The 16,963-nt window shown below is 37.4% G+C and overlaps 3 protein-coding genes across 4 annotated transcripts in view; all 3 read left to right on the top strand.

Annotated features, from left to right (window-relative positions):
• The window catches only part of KLHL7 (kelch-like family member 7), a 55,649-nt gene extending 52,469 nt beyond the window's left edge, over window positions 1-3,180 (top strand). The window contains exons 10-11 of one of the 2 annotated variants that reach the window (XM_012659437.1): window positions 543-640; window positions 1,767-3,180. In XM_012659437.1, the coding sequence (XP_012514891.1) occupies window positions 543-640; window positions 1,767-2,050 (382 nt within the window). In that variant the 3' untranslated portion in view covers window positions 2,051-3,180. The remainder of the gene's footprint in view (window positions 1-542; window positions 641-1,766) is intronic. The other variant, XM_012659438.1, reaches the window with a different exon arrangement.
• A 5,758-nt stretch (window positions 3,181-8,938) lies between these two features.
• LOC105822455 (nucleoporin-like protein 2) lies at window positions 8,939-15,202 on the top strand. Its single transcript, XM_012659439.1, has 4 exons — window positions 8,939-9,560; window positions 11,998-12,226; window positions 13,909-14,003; window positions 14,788-15,202. The coding sequence occupies exons 1-4, from the start codon at window positions 9,440-9,442 to the stop codon at window positions 14,808-14,810; spliced, it is 468 nt and encodes a 155-aa protein (XP_012514893.1). The 5' UTR covers window positions 8,939-9,439; the 3' UTR covers window positions 14,811-15,202.
• The window catches only part of LOC105822426 (nucleoporin-like protein 2), a gene marked incomplete at its 3' end in the record, with an annotated part of 14,682 nt that continues 12,590 nt past the window's right edge, over window positions 14,872-16,963 (top strand). The window contains exon 1 of the mRNA XM_012659402.1: window positions 14,872-14,875. Within this exon, the coding sequence (XP_012514856.1) occupies window positions 14,872-14,875 (4 nt within the window). The remainder of the gene's footprint in view (window positions 14,876-16,963) is intronic.

Genomic DNA, 16,963 nt, shown 5'->3' on the forward strand with positions numbered 1-16,963 from the left:
ACTTGACAGAATAACAGTCCCTTTTTTTTTTTATCAGATCTGTGTGAAGTTCTTAGTATAGATTTAAAGACAAACATGTCCATAGTAACAGACACTACTGATGTGCTGATTGCTTGAGGCCCACTATAAGTTTGTTTTACCTTCACATACATAAATATTAATTAAAACCATATGTGATAGAATTAGTGCTTTATATTCTCTTTTAGTAGCTTCTCCTTTTTTGTTGCCATTTTACACGCTATTGTGAACCACAAGAAATGGATTTCTTCCAAAGATGTGTTAATAGTCTCCAGATATCCCCCATTTCTTAAATCCTATCAGAATTGAAAGGAATAAAATCCCTGTTTACCCAACCTATAAATAAATTACCCATAATCATTGTTAAATTTTTGTGTTCTAGTCTTCTGGACATTTTGCGTATAAGTACACATGCGAGTAGTAAATAAACACTTAATTAGGATAATAGACCTTTCTTATTAGTGTAAGAGTCCTTTTACTTCCTGTGAGTAAGTACACTAAACCCTTTCTTTGATTTTTTTCAGATGGACTGAGCTGTGTCCAATGATTGAGGCCAGGAAGAATCATGGGCTGGTATTTGTAAAAGACAAGATATTTGCTGTGGGTGGTCAGAATGGTTTGGGTACGTGATATTAATTCACTCTTCCACTTTCCTAATGAGTATGCTGATCCTTAAATTATTGAATAATTTCTTAAAATCTAGATACAAGCATTTACCACATATATCTATTTTTATAGTTTCTGGGAACATATTTGATAAAACACTGCAGGACATTAAACAGTCCCTGTCTATGAAATGTCACTAGTGGCTACTAGTCATGGTGGCAATCTCGGATGGCTCCCATCCATTTCCAAATATGCCCTGGGGAATGGTATTTTAAGAACTGCTAAGCAGTAGAAACATTTGAACTTTAAAAACCTTTAAAAACTTTTTAAATACAAGCTTTAGGACTTGTATCCAGGTTCTAAATGGCAAAGTTCCTAAACATTTTTAAACATTGCATGAAAATATTAATATTATTATTTTTTAAATGACTAAATTTGGCCTTTTTATTTTCTTAAATAATTATGTACTAAAAAGAATCTTAAATTATTGTCTTAAATAACAGGGAGTCTGACCTGAATCTGCAGATAATCCACAAGCTTCATTTTAGTCAATACATTTAAGCATTACTTAAGTATAACAAATAAATAACTTCTTTCCCTTCTCCCATCCATTGCTATTTTCCATAAACTGCTAAAAGATAGAAGGAAAAAGAAGGACATTTGAATAATTATAATCAAAGTTAATCCAAAGGGAAATCACTGACTGGTTTACTTTGTGGTTTTTCCAGAATACATAGAACATTTTTAATTTTGTAGAAAAAATATCAATATTTAAAAATTAAAGTTAAATTTCTAGACCAGGCACAGTGCCTGTAATCCCAGCACTTTGGGAGACCGAGGCAGGAGGATCGCTTGAGGCCAGGAGTCCAAGGGTTCAGTGAGCTATGATTGTGTCACTACACTCCAGCCTGGGCAACAGAGTGAGACTGTTTCTAAAAAAAGAAATAAAATAAAATAAATTTCTATTGTAAGAATAAGAATTTAGGTGGCGGGTATGTGGGTATTCATTGTAAAATTTTTACAACTTTTCTGTGTGCTTGAAAACTTTTATAATAAAATATTGGAGACATACAAAAAAATTACTACTTTAAGAGAATTGTTCATACGGTTTTTCATGTTGTTCATGTTTTACTCTTTTGAAGGTGGTCTGGACAATGTGGAATATTACGATATTAAATTGAATGAATGGAAGATGGTGTCACCAATGCCATGGAAGGGTGTCACAGTGAAGTGTGCAGCAGTTGGCTCTATAGTTTATGTCTTGGCTGGTTTTCAAGGTGTGGGTCGATTAGGACACATTCTCGAATATAATACTGAAACAGACAAGTGGGTCGCCAACTCCAAAGTCCGTGCTTTTCCAGTCACAAGTTGTTTAATTTGTGTTGTTGATACTTGTGGGGCAAATGAAGAGACCCTTGAAACATGAAAAATGAGTGGACTTCAAGACTCATTAGACTCAAAAAAATATGGCCACTAGTGCTTTGTTCCAGGAGTTTGGTTACAAAGTTTTGGTTTGGTGTTTTGGTAAAGAAAGTTTCACGTGAAGTAAGGTCCCTGTAAAATGTTTCATTTATATGGATTTCCTTACTTAATTCAAAGACCATATTTTAGCTGGCCATATAACCAAGAACATATCTAGCAAGAAAACTTGAAAAATTATAGGCATTCGGTGAAAATATGAATTTCACATTTGTAACTATGATTTTGGCAGAGTGGAGGATTGGCTCATCAGTGAAGCAGCCTCATCTTAGCTCTAGATTCTATTTTCATACATCACAGAAGTGCTATGTGGTTAGGTCTGTTTGTTTCTGTTCAATCAAGAACTAAGAAATAGTATGAATTGTAAGTCAAGATGGGCAACTCTGATGGAGCAGTTTAGTCTCACATAGTTTTGCTTGTCTTCATTTGTTTCATTTAGTGCCAAATGTATTCCATTTTAAAAGCAAGCCAGAGTGAGTCGAGGCATACACACTCTCTCATAAAACTTCATAAACAGATTTGGGACTTAATGTGTCCAACTCCTCATGAAATGTATTCAATCCAATTAAATACGTTCCATCTTTTTAACATGCAATGTTAAGCTTAGCACCCATCATTAACTTATGTCACTGTTTTACCCAGTGGTTAAAAAAGGATTCCACTTCTTCAGTCCTCACTGTTACAAAAAAATCCAATCATAAGAAGATTAACTAGCAAAAGATAAAGCTATTTATAGCAAATCTCTAGATCATTAGAAAAGCATTTGATAGTTGTACCACATTATCAGGGTTGACTTTGAACTTCTTATGGATTAAAAAGATACGTGACTTCTTTTCCCTTAGCAGAACACATCAGAGATATTTAACCCAGTTGTCTCTAAATAGTTTTGTAATAATATGAGTTAAATAGATGTCATCTTCTATTCCTTGTTTTCATGTGGTCAATAAACCTTTTACAAACCCAACTACTCATTTCTTTCCTAGCAATGTTTTGCCCTTTTCACTATGTACGGAATGAGCCATGTAAAGCTGTCACCATCGATGTTTTTATCTGATGATATTAAATATTTTTTAACTTGAAACAGACTGCTCAGTTCTATTCCTTCTTCATTTTAAATGTGTTAGGTAATGGTTATTAGAATTTGTGAAGCAATGTCATTTAATTTTCAGTTTTCTTTATGTGGAGGTTATAATAGTCTTAAACCCTAAAAATGTTTAAATTAAAAAGGAATTAGAAAAAACATAATAATAGGAATACTTACATAGGTTTTTTAAATGTACTTAACAGCTTTATTGGGATATAATTCACATACCATACAATTCACTTATTTAAAGTGTACCATTCAGTGGTTTTTAGTCTATCCACGGAGTTGTGCCATCACTACAATTTCAGAATATTTCCATCACCCCAAAAAGAAACCCTGTACTCATTAGCAATGTCTCCCTATTTTCTCCCTGTATTAGTTTCCTAGGGCTGCTGTAACAAATTACCACAAATTTGATGGCTTAAAACAACAGAAATTTATTCTCACAGTTCAGGAGGCCAGAAGTCCTAAATCAAAGTGTCAACAGGATTGGTTCCCTCTAAAGGCTCTAAGGCAGAAACTACCCATGCCTCTCCCACAGTTTCTGGTGGTTGTCACCAATCCCTGGTATTCCTTGGCTTGGAGCTGCTTCACTTCTTTCTCTGCCTGTCTTCACATGGCCTTTTCCCCTGTGTGTCCCTTTATCTTTACCTGGTGTTCTCATAAGGACAACATAGCCTTCTCCCTCCCCAATCCAGTATGACCTTATCTTAACTAATTATTAAGACATCTGCAAAGACCCGATTTCCGAATGAGATTACATTCTAAGGTTCTGGGTAGACATGAATTTTGGGGGGACACTTGAACCCAGAAAACCCCCCTAAATGCCGTAGCCCTAGGCAACCACTAATCTTTCTGTCTCTAGATCTGTTCTGACCATTTTTATGTAGGATTTTGAACTTTGCACTTCATTGAAAACGTACCTAGTTTAGTTTTTTTTTGAGGGCAGAATATTTATCATAATATGGTTATATTCATTTAATGTGATAATCTCCCCTATAGAATATATAGCACTGTTTAAGATATTTTAAGCATACTAGCCTTACTAACTAGAACACACTATAGTAAGTATGTGGACAGATATGATGTAGGTTATAATAAAGTTTTTTTTCCCTTAGCAATTCGTATCATAATTCCTAATTAGTGTCTTTTTCTGCCTTGGAAATACTGTACAAAATTGTCAATTCCAGAATAATGGGTAAAAGTACACCATATTGACAAATACATTATCTATTACTTTTTTCCCAAAAAAAACCTACCTTGTAAAGTTCTCTTTAGTAGACTTTTGATATGTTAATATTATATCCTTTGCAATGACACTATTTTGATGACAGCATCAAAAATGACACAGCATTATACTTTCAAAAAGTCACAATTTGAACATGAGACTTTAGCATCTTGAAAAAACTTGCTATAAAAAATGATAATTATAATTGTGACTTTGTGGCCTAGCTTTCAAAAATTTGACGTATATATTTTCATGAAAAATTGAGTCGTGAATTATTTTGATATATTGCTAACAAAATCAAAGTAAGCCATATACTAAATAATTATTCAACCAAGGAGCCTATATTCCTTTTCTCTTACATATTATTACCATGAAAAATTCTGGATTTGCTGTATATGCCAGGGTAAAGAAGATATTTGGAGGAAATTTTGCTTTTTAAGGTTAATACTCTTAACATACACCAAAGACTTGAGAAAATCCAATTTCCTCCAACATGGCACCAAACAGCTCTCACTAAATCCAAATAATTTGGTAACATAAAAGGACATTTGTAGGTTGTATCATTCAACACTTGATAAATCCTTCCTTTAAATATCCTCCTTCCTCTATAGTTGCCTCAAAAGACCTTTAAAAGCTTGAATCCACTTTCATCTTCCTAACTTTCCTCCTTCCCAAGATGTTTTAAACCAGGAAAAAATCAAAATAAAAAAAAGTCTGTGCTAGAAAATTGTCTGAAATATTACCCTTACTAACTAGAAAGCTTTTTACTTTCCAGAACTTTATGCCCTCTCTCATAACAAAGATGTAAAACGGGGTTCAAGATCTAGTTTGAGTCTTACAAAGCAGCTGTCTGTCCCCAACCTTTTTGGCACCAGGGACCGTTTTCATGGAAGACGATTTTTCCACAGACGGGGGGCACAGGGGATGGTTTCAGGATGATTCAAGTGCATTACATTTATTGTGCACTTTATTATTGCATTGTAATATATAATGAAATAATTATACAACTTACCATAGGCTGGGGGTCCCTGTTATAAAGGATTCCCCTGACTTTCTCTTCCAACCCTCTAATTTGTTCCCACTATCCATGTTTTCCAAGAGCATTTTCTTTTTATGATTGTTCTTTTATGTGGTATGGTGTTCTTGTTCCATGTTATCCTCTGAGGATATTTTCATTTCTTTAACATTTTTTAAGCTTTTGTTTCCTCTAACTTCTGTTTGTTTTATTCCTTTCTTGTTGGTGTCTGTCCTCAAATATATGGTCCCTGGCTTTGCATTTATATTTAAAATGAAACATTAAATATTGATAAATTGGGGGCATAAGGGTGAACTTTATTATGTGATAAATGAATGGCCAAGCTGTTTTTTTGGGGGGGGGGTGGAATCCATGAGAGATACATAGGTATTTTTCTGGGATGTTTGATTCTCTAGAAAATAATCTTCCAATCTCTTGCCCTTTGGGAGAAGGAGGAGGGCAAATTGGAAAGAGGGGGACTGTAAGCCTAGCTGCAGGATTTCTGGAGCTCAGGCAAAAGGGATTCTAAGTCACTGTTCAATAAGCATAAGCTCTCTCTGTACCCATTGTCCTGGACTCTGAAGCCTCTCATTCCCTTTTTTCAAGGAAGAAACTTATCTCCTATCAGATTGGGATAGTTGCCTCACTCGGTGGGTTTTTGGAGCTAAGTTCTAACCATACCTCATACAGATTTCAAAACAATCCACCCTTCTCTGGTACCTGGTGGCTTTTAATTCCTCAGGCTTTTTGGCCTTCCCTGGGGACTCAGTGTCCACCTTACAGAAATTTAATTTCAACTTCTACTTATCTAAGTAATTTACTATCTGCTCTTCCATCTGCATTCAGTGTTAATAAATTGTGGTTTGAGATTATGGATATCTCCTAGGATAATCAAATAATGGTGTTTTTGCTTGTTTTCCCTTTTGAGATGATTTTCAAAAGGAAGGGGAGACAAGTATTTTTACTCTGCCATCTTGAAAACAGAAGTTTCCTTCCTGTGATCCCACTCTCCTGATTTCCACCTATACCTCTCACCAAAATTATCACTACCACATTCTGCAAGCCTCAGCCCTAGGCTCTCATTGTCTCACAGCGCACCACCTAGACAATGTCAACCAGGATTCTGACCTTGCCCCTCTCCCCCTTCACCAAGCACTGTGCTTACTGTCACTTAAGCTTCAGCCACCACTGGTATTATTTTAGGTCTAGGATCCCAGCAAAGTCCTCACACATGCTGGCATTTACAGGTATGAGAAGTCAGTGGCTACAAAGAGATACTGGTTAATACAAGCAGATAACAATATATTAAAAACAATGGAACCCTAGTTTCTCACTATCAAAGAAGGGAATTACAAATATAGGAGGAAAATAAAATGAATCCCGTGATCTTGGATTGGAATTAGAGATTATTGGTGTGAACTCAGTTCTCAATACATACATATAGATATAAAAATATGTACTGATGTAAATGTGTGTGTCTATTTCCTAGCAAGGTCCATGAAAAGGCCTGGGACCAAAGACATCACAATAACAATGAGCACACTTAGAGCTCAGCTCTTGGTTTCTGAGTACCACCAAAAGGACTCGGGGTTCCTTGGAGAAATGACTGATTCCAGGGCTGGAGTAGAGAAAATATAAAAATTAGCCTAGAGCATCTCTTTGGCTCAGAAAGTAAAGAAGTGCTCAAATAATCGCGGGGATTTTTTTTGTCCTTTGTCAAATGGACAAAGGAGCTTAAAGGGGCTCCCACTGGTCAAACTGGGGATGACTTGAGCATCCAAATAAATTATAGGGGCCAGGTGCAGTGGCTCACATCTGTAATCCTAGCACTTTGGGAGGCAAAGGTGGAAGGATCAGTTGAGCCCAGGAGTTCAAGACCAGCCTGGGCAACATAGTGAGACCTTATCTCTACAAAAAAAAAAAAGCCAGGTATGGTGATGTGCACCTGTATTCTGAGCTATTCCAAAGGCTTAGGTGGGAGGATTGCTTGAGCCCAGGAGTTCAGTTTGCAGTGAGCTATGATCAGGCCACCACACTCCAAGCTGGGCAACAGAGCAAGACCCTGTCTCTTTAAAAGAAATGATAGTAATGGATCATAACCCATGGAATAAAACTGGAAATCGTGAGTCCATACTGAGAGGAATAAATAAATGAATGAACTAAAAGCTTACTAAGCAACTGGATTTTTATATACTTTCAAAGTATCTCCCCACAAAATTCTTAATGAGGAAAAGAGTAACTTTATGGTGGAGCAGGTTGGCGGACACTACCTTAAGTGATCAAAGTGAACATCACAGGTAATGGGTCAAATTGAAATTGTGCACAACATGCAATGTGAAAACCACAGTATCACTTCCATGATAATCCTAACAAAAATACACAACCTGAGTCTAATCATGAGAAAACATCAAACAGATCTTCATTGAGTAACTTCCGCAATATAACTAACCTGTAATTTTCAAGAGTGTCAAGGTCATGAAAATCAAGGAAAGGTTGAGGAAATGTTCCAGACTGAAGGAGACACATGAAACATGACTAAGACACAAATGATTCTGAACTGGGTCCTTTAAACGGCATTACTGGGACATTTGGCAAAACATGAATGGAGTCTAAGGATTAGATAGTCGTGATGCATCATCCATAGTAAAGTTCTAATTTTGATGACTGTGTTGTGGTTATGTAGGAGAATGTCCTTGTTTGTAGGAAATATACTGTAAGTATTTGGGTGATGGCACATTAAGTCGGCAACATAGTCTCAAACGGTTCAGGAAAAAAGTTCTTCGTACTGTATTTGTAACTCTTACATAAATTTGATTGTTTCAAGGAAAAGGAATTACACCGATTGAAAAAAAACAAACTAGTTCGCACCAGTAGTTCCCAGCGCTCCTGTAGATTCTGCAGTCCTCAAAATACAAAGTACGTGAGCAAGATCAACGGCTCACCCCAACCCAATCACCCTAAAACTACCAGGACAAATCTATAATCCAACAAAGTTAGATTTATTGACTCATTGCAACCAAGGAGACTGTGCACCAGAGGGACCGTGGGAGGTCTCACCATACGAAATAAAAGTTAGATATTGTATCTGGGGGAAAGAGTGGAGTTTAGGTGAAATTTAAATGAAATTTTTTTGCTAGGCCCAAAGCAAAGCAGACCTCTGTGTGAAGGCATCAACATTAGGTCTGGACTGAGAAATGAATATAGGGTCTTATTTCCCTGGAAACTGCAAAATTAATAAAATATGGAACGTTGTTTTCAGAAACCCTTTGTTTGAAGCCCTGCACCTGGGTAGAAATTGAGGCTGCATCTGTGTCAAAGTGAGATAGATCCTCCAGGAAAGAATGGGATGTTTCATTCTTAAATAATTTCAAATAACAACGTGTAGCTGGACTTTAATGAACGTTTCCCAGTGTGTAAGAATGTAGTATTCACTCAAAGAGAGGTTATTATACTTTTCCGTTGCAGTGTGTCCTAAAAAGAATCTTAAAAGATACATTGTTTCCTATTACGTAACAGCCGGCTGTATCTTTCTTATCCATCCTAATGAATGCCTGGGCAATTTTTCACTTTCTCAGCGCGAGTTAATTTTTACTGTCTCAGCAGTTACAAATGAAAAGAACGCCTCGGCCTCTAAAACGAGAGCTAATTCTCCTCTCAGGTCCTTACTGGAGCTCTGCGTTTGTTTAATCTGCTTTCCTCTCATTTTTCGGACCTCCCTGAAGTCCGAGGCCCTGCACCGGGGTCAAACGCGTTCCCTTTCTCCGCGTAACCGTTCAAGTATCCCGCCTTCCCCGGACACATGCCGTGCGTCACGGCAGTCCGCTCGTGTCCAATCCTATTGGCTAAAATCCACGTCTCTCATCGCTCTGGGAGCGGAAGAAGAAGGAAAGGGTCTCCGGCCGCGAGAAGATGACATCACAGTAGCCGGTTAGGCGCCGTCGGCTGTTCGGGGCCCTCTGCTCGCTGACTGGTGCTGACTGAAGACCCCTCCGTTGGCGACGCCGTCGCAATGACCATTTGTCAGTTCTTCCTTCAAGGCCGGTGCCGCTTCGGAGACCGGTGCTGGAACGAACATCCCGGTGCCAGGGGTGCAGGCGGGGGACGGCAGCAGCCACAGCAACAGCCCTCAGGTGACGCTCCCCTCAATCCTCTGCCTCAAGCGAAGCGGGGAAGGCCTGGTAGGAGGCCGGCCGGAAGGCCTCGGCCGTCCCGCGGCTGTCCCAGCGCTGGGCTCAGCGCCAATTCGCGCTGGTCAGGTGACCCGGACGTGCCCGCGGCGCGGCCTCGCCGGCCCCGCCCACCGCCCGCATAGTATTTTTATCTGACGTTTCTAGCCGAGGGTTAGGCAAGTGGTCGGTTTCCGTTGAGCGGGCGAGGACAAGGGTTTGGCCCCGGATGCTCATGCCAGGCAATGAGTGTTTAAATCGGAAGTGTCTATCCAAACTACCTTGTTGGTGAATGGCCGTGATTGGAAACATTCTCGTGAGTCGACACAGGGCCTCCTTGCTTTACTATCCTTATGTATACTTGGTTTCTTCACTTGACACCTTGAATATAATATTTACTAAGTTCTTTTTTCGAGAGAGAAGCTAACAACTTGCGTCAGAATCGGGACTTTTCATTTTGGGGAAGTCGCGAAGTCTTGAAAATCTAATGAAAGCTGCAGAGCCATACCGCAGAAAAATGCACGTGCTCGTAAAATTGGGAAGGTGGGACGCCCAGTTAAGAACTCTCCAGATTGTGAGGAAAGGGAATGTGGGGGCCACGTTGACTGGCTCCCTGGATGTATGTCATTGTTAAAGCTTTTGTCTTCAAGGAGAGGAGGGAACAGACATGAAACCATGGCACAACAGAGGATTTTAAAGGTCAGATGAATAATTAGGTGTTATTTTCTTAGCACTGGAATTTAGTGCTTTAAAGTATCACAAGGTGCAGTCTCCTTCACGCCCCTCCTTTAGGGCTATTCATCTGACCCTTTAACCTTGCGTTGCATGGTGGTTTCACATCTGATCCCTCTTCTTGAAGACAGTTCTTTTGGGTCATCCGCAATTGGTCTAGTGAAATATTCCAAACCAAAAATTAGGGCTCGGGATCTGATAAATATATTTTCAGAACAACAGGGTGTAATATTTGACATTCTGTGGAGACTTTCTCTTAATGTAATTAGAAAATAAATATTGGATAGATTGATGGATGAAAAAAGTATAAATAAAACTTGACAGATAAACGGTGTATAGCTCCCAGAAACAAATGAATGCTTCTAGAATTATAAGTAAGTATGAAAGCCAAAAGCGACATACAAATGGAAGTGAATTTCTTCAGTTGTGTCATCCCAGGTAGAATTTGGAACTTTAGGAAAAAAGATACCATTAACTCCTACTGGAGGGATCTGGTCCTCCCTTTTCTTTTTGGATGTATTAAGTAGTTTAGAGTTGGGAGATGAACTTTCATAACTGGGCATATATCCCATCATTCCAATTTTTAATGTTTTTAATGGAATATCTCCTAATTCAGTCAGAAACAAATTACCTTTATTTTGGCCCTAAATAGGAAGTGATGAGTAAATGAGATTGCTAAAGTGATAAAATGAAAGACAATATAGAGAGGCGGGGCACAGTGGCTCACTCCTGTAATCCTAGCACTCTGGTAGGCTGAGGCAGGGGGACTGCTTGAGGGCCAGAAGTTCTAGACCAGCCTGAGCAAGATCAAGACCCCATCTCTAGAAAAATTAGCCAGGTGTGGTGCCAGACATCTGTAGTCCCAACTACTTGGAAGGCTTAGACAGGAGGATCACTGGAGCCCAGGAATTTGAGGTTGCAGTGAGCTGTGATGACGCCACTGCACTCTAGCCTGGGAGACAGAGCAAGACCCCAGTCTCAAAAAAAAAAAAAAAAGACAGTATAGAGACAGGAGAGAATCCTGTTGACTCATTTTGCTATTTATGAAGTATTAGAAATCTCAGAGGAACTCAATACACTTCAAGCACATGTAAGTTACCTCTGTACTCTCCCTGTGAAAGGTAGGTGTGTAGGTGTTGTTTTCCCAGAGGGAAGACTGAGTCACATAATAAACATCTATTTAAGTACAAAGGGTAAAATCTAATCTTTTATATTCAACAAACTCTTTAATTCATTGTCCATTTTTCAGCCTATCCTATAATATACGGCCAGGTGGGGGAGAAAAGAATGATACAAACAGAGCTTTATATCCTGAAGGAGCTTATGATTTAGGATGCATGCCCTCTGTCCACTCCACTATCAAACAATTGTTTATTTAATAAACTTACTTAGCTAAATTTAGTAATATATCATTATTTTCCTATGGATTTATAGCCCTCTCAATCTCATTAAACAGACAATGCAAGCAGACCATTATGTGATTTGTTATTACACCTGACTGCTATATATAAATCAAAATGAAGAGATTATCATTTTAAATGAATGGAAGTGTGGTGCTTGTGAATCTTAATATAATGTCTAAACATAACAAGACAAAATATAATGAAGATTTTTGAGATTTAGAAGAGGATTTGTTAGTGAAGTTATTTTGTTTTATTATTTATTTTAGGTAGTAACAGACGTGGATGGAATACCACCAGCCAGAGATATTCCAGTGTCATTCAGCCATCCAGTTTCTCCAAACCAACACCATGGGGGGGCAGCAGAGATCAAGAAAAGCCATCTTTCAGCTCATTTAATTCTGGAGCTTCAGCTAGTAGGAATAGGGGCTTTGGATTGTCAGAGAACCCATTTGCTTCACTTAGCTCTGATGGGCAGAAAGATGAAAAGAAACTTCTGTAAGTGGAACCCTTCCGGAAAATTACTACCCATTTGCTTATTTTTTTCAAAAGCGCCTACAGTATTTTTAAAAAAGAAGTAATGCGGCCGGGCGCAATGGCTCATGCCTGTAATCCTAGCACTCTGGGAGGCCGAGGCAGGTGGATCGCTCAAGGTCAGGAGTTCGAGACCAGCCTGAGCAAGACCAAGACCCCATCTCTACTAAAAATAGAAAGAAATTATCTGGACAACTAAAAATATATAGAAAAAATTAGCCGGGCATGGTGGCGCATGCCTGTAGTCCCAGCTACTCTGGAGGCTGAGGCAGGAGGATTGCTCGAGCCCAGGAGTTTGAGGTTGCTGTGAGCTAGGCTGACGCCACGGCACTCTAGCCAGGGCAACAGAGCCAGACTCTGTCTCAAAAAAAAGAAATAATGCATTATTAAAAAATCAGAGTGAGCAAAAAGAAGGAAAATCACCCATGATCCTATCACTCAGGGATACCCAGTCTCTTGCTATCATATATATCGTACTAGACTTTATTTCACTTAAAAATATATCCTCTTTCCATATTAGCAGAGGGCCTTTTTAGAGCTAATTATGCTTTTTTCCACTTTCTGTTTTTAACGCTGTATTGTGAATATCTTTCTAAGGTTAGTCCTGCTTAAGTTCATTCTGAACTATGAGTTCTTTACAAAGTATGAGGTAATTTAGAACAACTTGTGATCTTGGAGGTCACTTATAGCATCTCTTATTTCTTTCTAAAACCTTTATTTTGATTACCCTTATTCAAACTGATTTATTACCCTTATTCAAACTGATTTTATTTGATTTCCTTCATTTATTGTGGAGTAGATTCATGACATTTCTTGAGAACATTCCTGGTAAAATTTATGACTGGTGCCAAAACAATCCTTGGCTGTCTGTAACATACCCTCAGTTCGTAGCTTCCAGGAGGGAATTTAATATACTTGGTTAGTCTTTTACTTCCCATAACTAAGTCAGAACCAGTGGTAAACATTTTGAGCCATGCACCACATACAATTTATTTTTTTAAAAAGTAAAATAACAAATAAAACTCTCCTTTCTTTATTTGTTGCATTCCTAAACTTAATATAGTATTCTCTGTGATATCTGTTATTTTATTGTTACATTCTGGATGGGGGAAACAGTAATGTAGAACCAAATCTATTCATGGCTTTGCCACAAATTAATTGTATGAACATGGGTCTGCTTCTCCTGTTGCAAAATGTGAGAATTAGACAAAGTCATCTCTGAAATCCTATAACTCACTTTTAAAATTTTATGATTCTATCATTTAAGTAGTACTTTGTTCATTCCCAATTAAATGATCATTGATGTTTATGATAATGAGCAAAAAAAGATTAAAGTTAGTATTGTGTATTTTATTATACTTTAATTCTTTTAAAAATGTATGGTGGGTATGATAGTTCTTCAGTATATTTGTTAATGATTCAGTGTATTGGAAAACCAAAATTATTAACTTAACTATGAAATATAGTTCATATTTCTATAAGCTTCTGCTTTAAAGAACACTCTTCAGAAAATATAATGGGAAAAATTTAACACTATGTATTTGCTAGAATTTTAAGTTTCAGTCATTGAAAATGATAAACAATAAATTTTGCCAAGTAGTTGAAAAGATGCTTTACTCTTTTTTTTTTTGTTTTCTTTTTTTCAGAGAAGGGATTATAAAAGATATGGAGGTTTGGGAATCATCAGGGCAGTGGATGTTTTCTGTTTATTCACCAATGAAAACAAAACCTAATATTTCAGGTAACTGAAAAATTGTGTTTTCAAAATGTATTCTGTGGTCTGGGCAAGGTGGCTTATACCTATAATCCCAGCACTTTGGGAGGCCACGGTGGGAGTACACCTGAGGCCAGGAGTTCAAGACTAGCCTGGGCAACATAGTGAGACCCCCATCTCTACAAAAAAATTAAAAGATTAGCTGGGTGTGAGTGCCTGTAGTCCTAGCTACTCAGGAGGCTGAGATGGGAGGATCCCTTGAACTCAGGAGTTTGGGGTTCCAGTGAGCTGTGATCACACCACTGCACTCTAGCCGTGAATAAATAAGTACATACATAACTTAATAAACAGGCAAACACACACACGCACAAACAGCTACAATTAGGAGAGTTTGGATGGTGTTTAAAGTGTTCAAGTATTCTAGCCGAACTTCATAATCAGATTGAGGTTGGAGAATATAGTTCTTTTAAGATATGTAGTTCTCATGAGAAAATAATTAAATTGGGACCCACCATAATTCCAATCCTGTAAGCCCAGGAAGAGGCTCTCTTCTTGGTTCTCCATATATACAACTTCACAACCTCTTTAGCTGCCTGCAGTGAATGGAAGAGTCACATCCTGCCTGCCATTAAGACCTTGGTGCCTGGTTCTGTTCTTTCTTTCTTCCTATCTTTTTTCTAAGAATAGTTATTTTTCATAAAGCATGTGGAGACTTATCCTGGAGATAATGTTTGAAGGTGAGGAGCTTTAGCTGGACTACAGGAATATTCTTTAGAATACCCCTTTCCTTCCCATTTTCTTTTGTCCATAGTCCCTAAGCCCTTTCTGGGCTAAAACCTAGACCACCAGGCTTTCCCAAGCTCACTCTGGGTGGTCCTGGGCCTCCATCCTATTGATGGGTACCTAGCAAATGGGAGCACTTGCAATCACTGCCCCAGAACCCTGGGCTCTCTGTCCTGTCTTTGCTATACCTGTTCATTCTCTGTGAGCATTTGTATCACAGCACTCCTTTCTTACTTATTCACTCATCCATTTAACAAACATTTATTGAATTTCTTTTGTGCCAAGTGCCAGGGATTTAGTGATGAGCAAGACACATAAAATTTCTCCCTTATGAAGCTGTTCTTGAGGGAGGGAGATAATAAGTAATGCAAATAAATTAAGATAATTTCAGATAGTGATATTTTCTATAGAGAAAATAAAGTGTTAAGCCTTTAGTCAGTTTAAGTACTAATACTTAATTAGCACTTAAGTATTAAGTCTTATTCAGTTCAGAATTTAACGTAATGCCTAATACCCCAAAGCAGTGGTTCTCAGAATGTGGAATCTGGATCTTTGACTAGGATTGACAGATAAAATATAGGACATTCAGTTGAATTTAAATTTCAGATAAAGAATAGTAAGTATATGTATATCCCATGTATTAATAATATTTGGAACACATTTATACTAAAAACGTATTTGTTCTATGTTTGGAATTCAGATTCAATTGGACATCCTGTATTTTTATTTGCTAAATCTGGCAACTTTATGTCTGAGGCCATTTTAGAGGTAGCACAGGTGCAAAAATATTTTTATAATAATACTAAAACATTAATTGCTATTTTCACTATTGACATTTTCACTGTTGGTGCAAAAGCATTGATGAGTAAAACTGCTTGTATCTTAGCATAAATCAAGGCAGAGGCAAGAGACTACTAGTAAACTATAGTAGTCACAATAAAAATATTTTAATGCTGTTTTAACTTAAGAATGTCTTTCCTGAAAAGATAAAAGTTATTATTTTGCTAAACCTTGACCCTGAATACACATCTTTTTATTATTCTGTGTGACAAAGTGAGAAGCACACGTAAATTGCTTCTTCCCCATAACTCAAGCATGATGGTTATGCTGAGGGAAAGCACTTGTGTGATTGTTTCAGTTGTGAGCTGAGCCAATCTAGCCACTTTTTTCAAAGACAACTTTTATTTGAAAGAATGACAACTATGATTATTCAGACTTAGGTATTTGACAGATATTTTCTAAAAAATGAAATGAGCCTGTCACTTCAAAGAAAACAGCTGACATTGTTTATTGCCAATAACAAAATTCAAGCTTTCGAGCAAAAATTAGAATCATGGAAAACTCTTTTCTGTCACCATGAGCATGATGGCTTCTCAATGAGATGGTTGGCAACATTAACAAATGTGAATTTTTTTATATTGTATAATGACATGTGCCAACATTTGGAAGTTCTGCATAACTCAGTGAATCAGTATTTTCCAAATGACCAATGTGTGATGTTACAAAATTATACGTGGTTGAAAATCTATTCTACATGCATGATAAACCAGTGGATTTTAATATACTAGTACAAAAAATTAATAGGCTTGAGTCTACATTATAGCTAACCTTTAAGAAACTATCATTTGCAAGTTTTGGTGTAGTATCAAAGAATGCCCACAATTATTTGAAAACTTGTCCACAAGTCTTCCTTTTCCAACTCCATGTCTCTGTGAGTAAAATTTTCTTCATGCACTTCAACCAGAACAACATTGCAGCAGAGTGAATACAGAAGCATGTGTAATAACCCAAGTGTTCTATTAAGCCAAATAGTAATGAGATTTACAAACAAAACAATGCTATTCATCTCAATAAATTTTTGGTTTTTGTTTTGGAAAATAGTTTTTTTGTTTATGTAGATATATAATTGGTTTCTTATTTTTAAATCAATTAATAAATATAAATTTCTCAGTTTTCATTTTGAATGTGGTAATTATCAATCCATGTAACCTATATAAACAAAAGCTCTTTGGAGTCCTTAACGATTTTTAAGAATGTAAATGGGTCCTCAGACCAAAAAGTTTGAGTACTGCTGTCTTTAGGCATCTATTTATATATATATATATTTTTTTTTTTTTTTTTTTTTTTTTTTTTTTTTTTATTACATTCCAGAGAAGGAATGGGTCAACCCCCAGGAGTGGAAGGAGACGTATTATATGTTAATA

This window comes from Propithecus coquereli, unplaced genomic scaffold (genome assembly GCF_000956105.1).
Source record: "Propithecus coquereli isolate 6110/MARCELLA unplaced genomic scaffold, Pcoq_1.0 Scaffold61, whole genome shotgun sequence".
Classification (NCBI taxonomy): domain Eukaryota; kingdom Metazoa; phylum Chordata; class Mammalia; order Primates; family Indriidae; genus Propithecus; species Propithecus coquereli.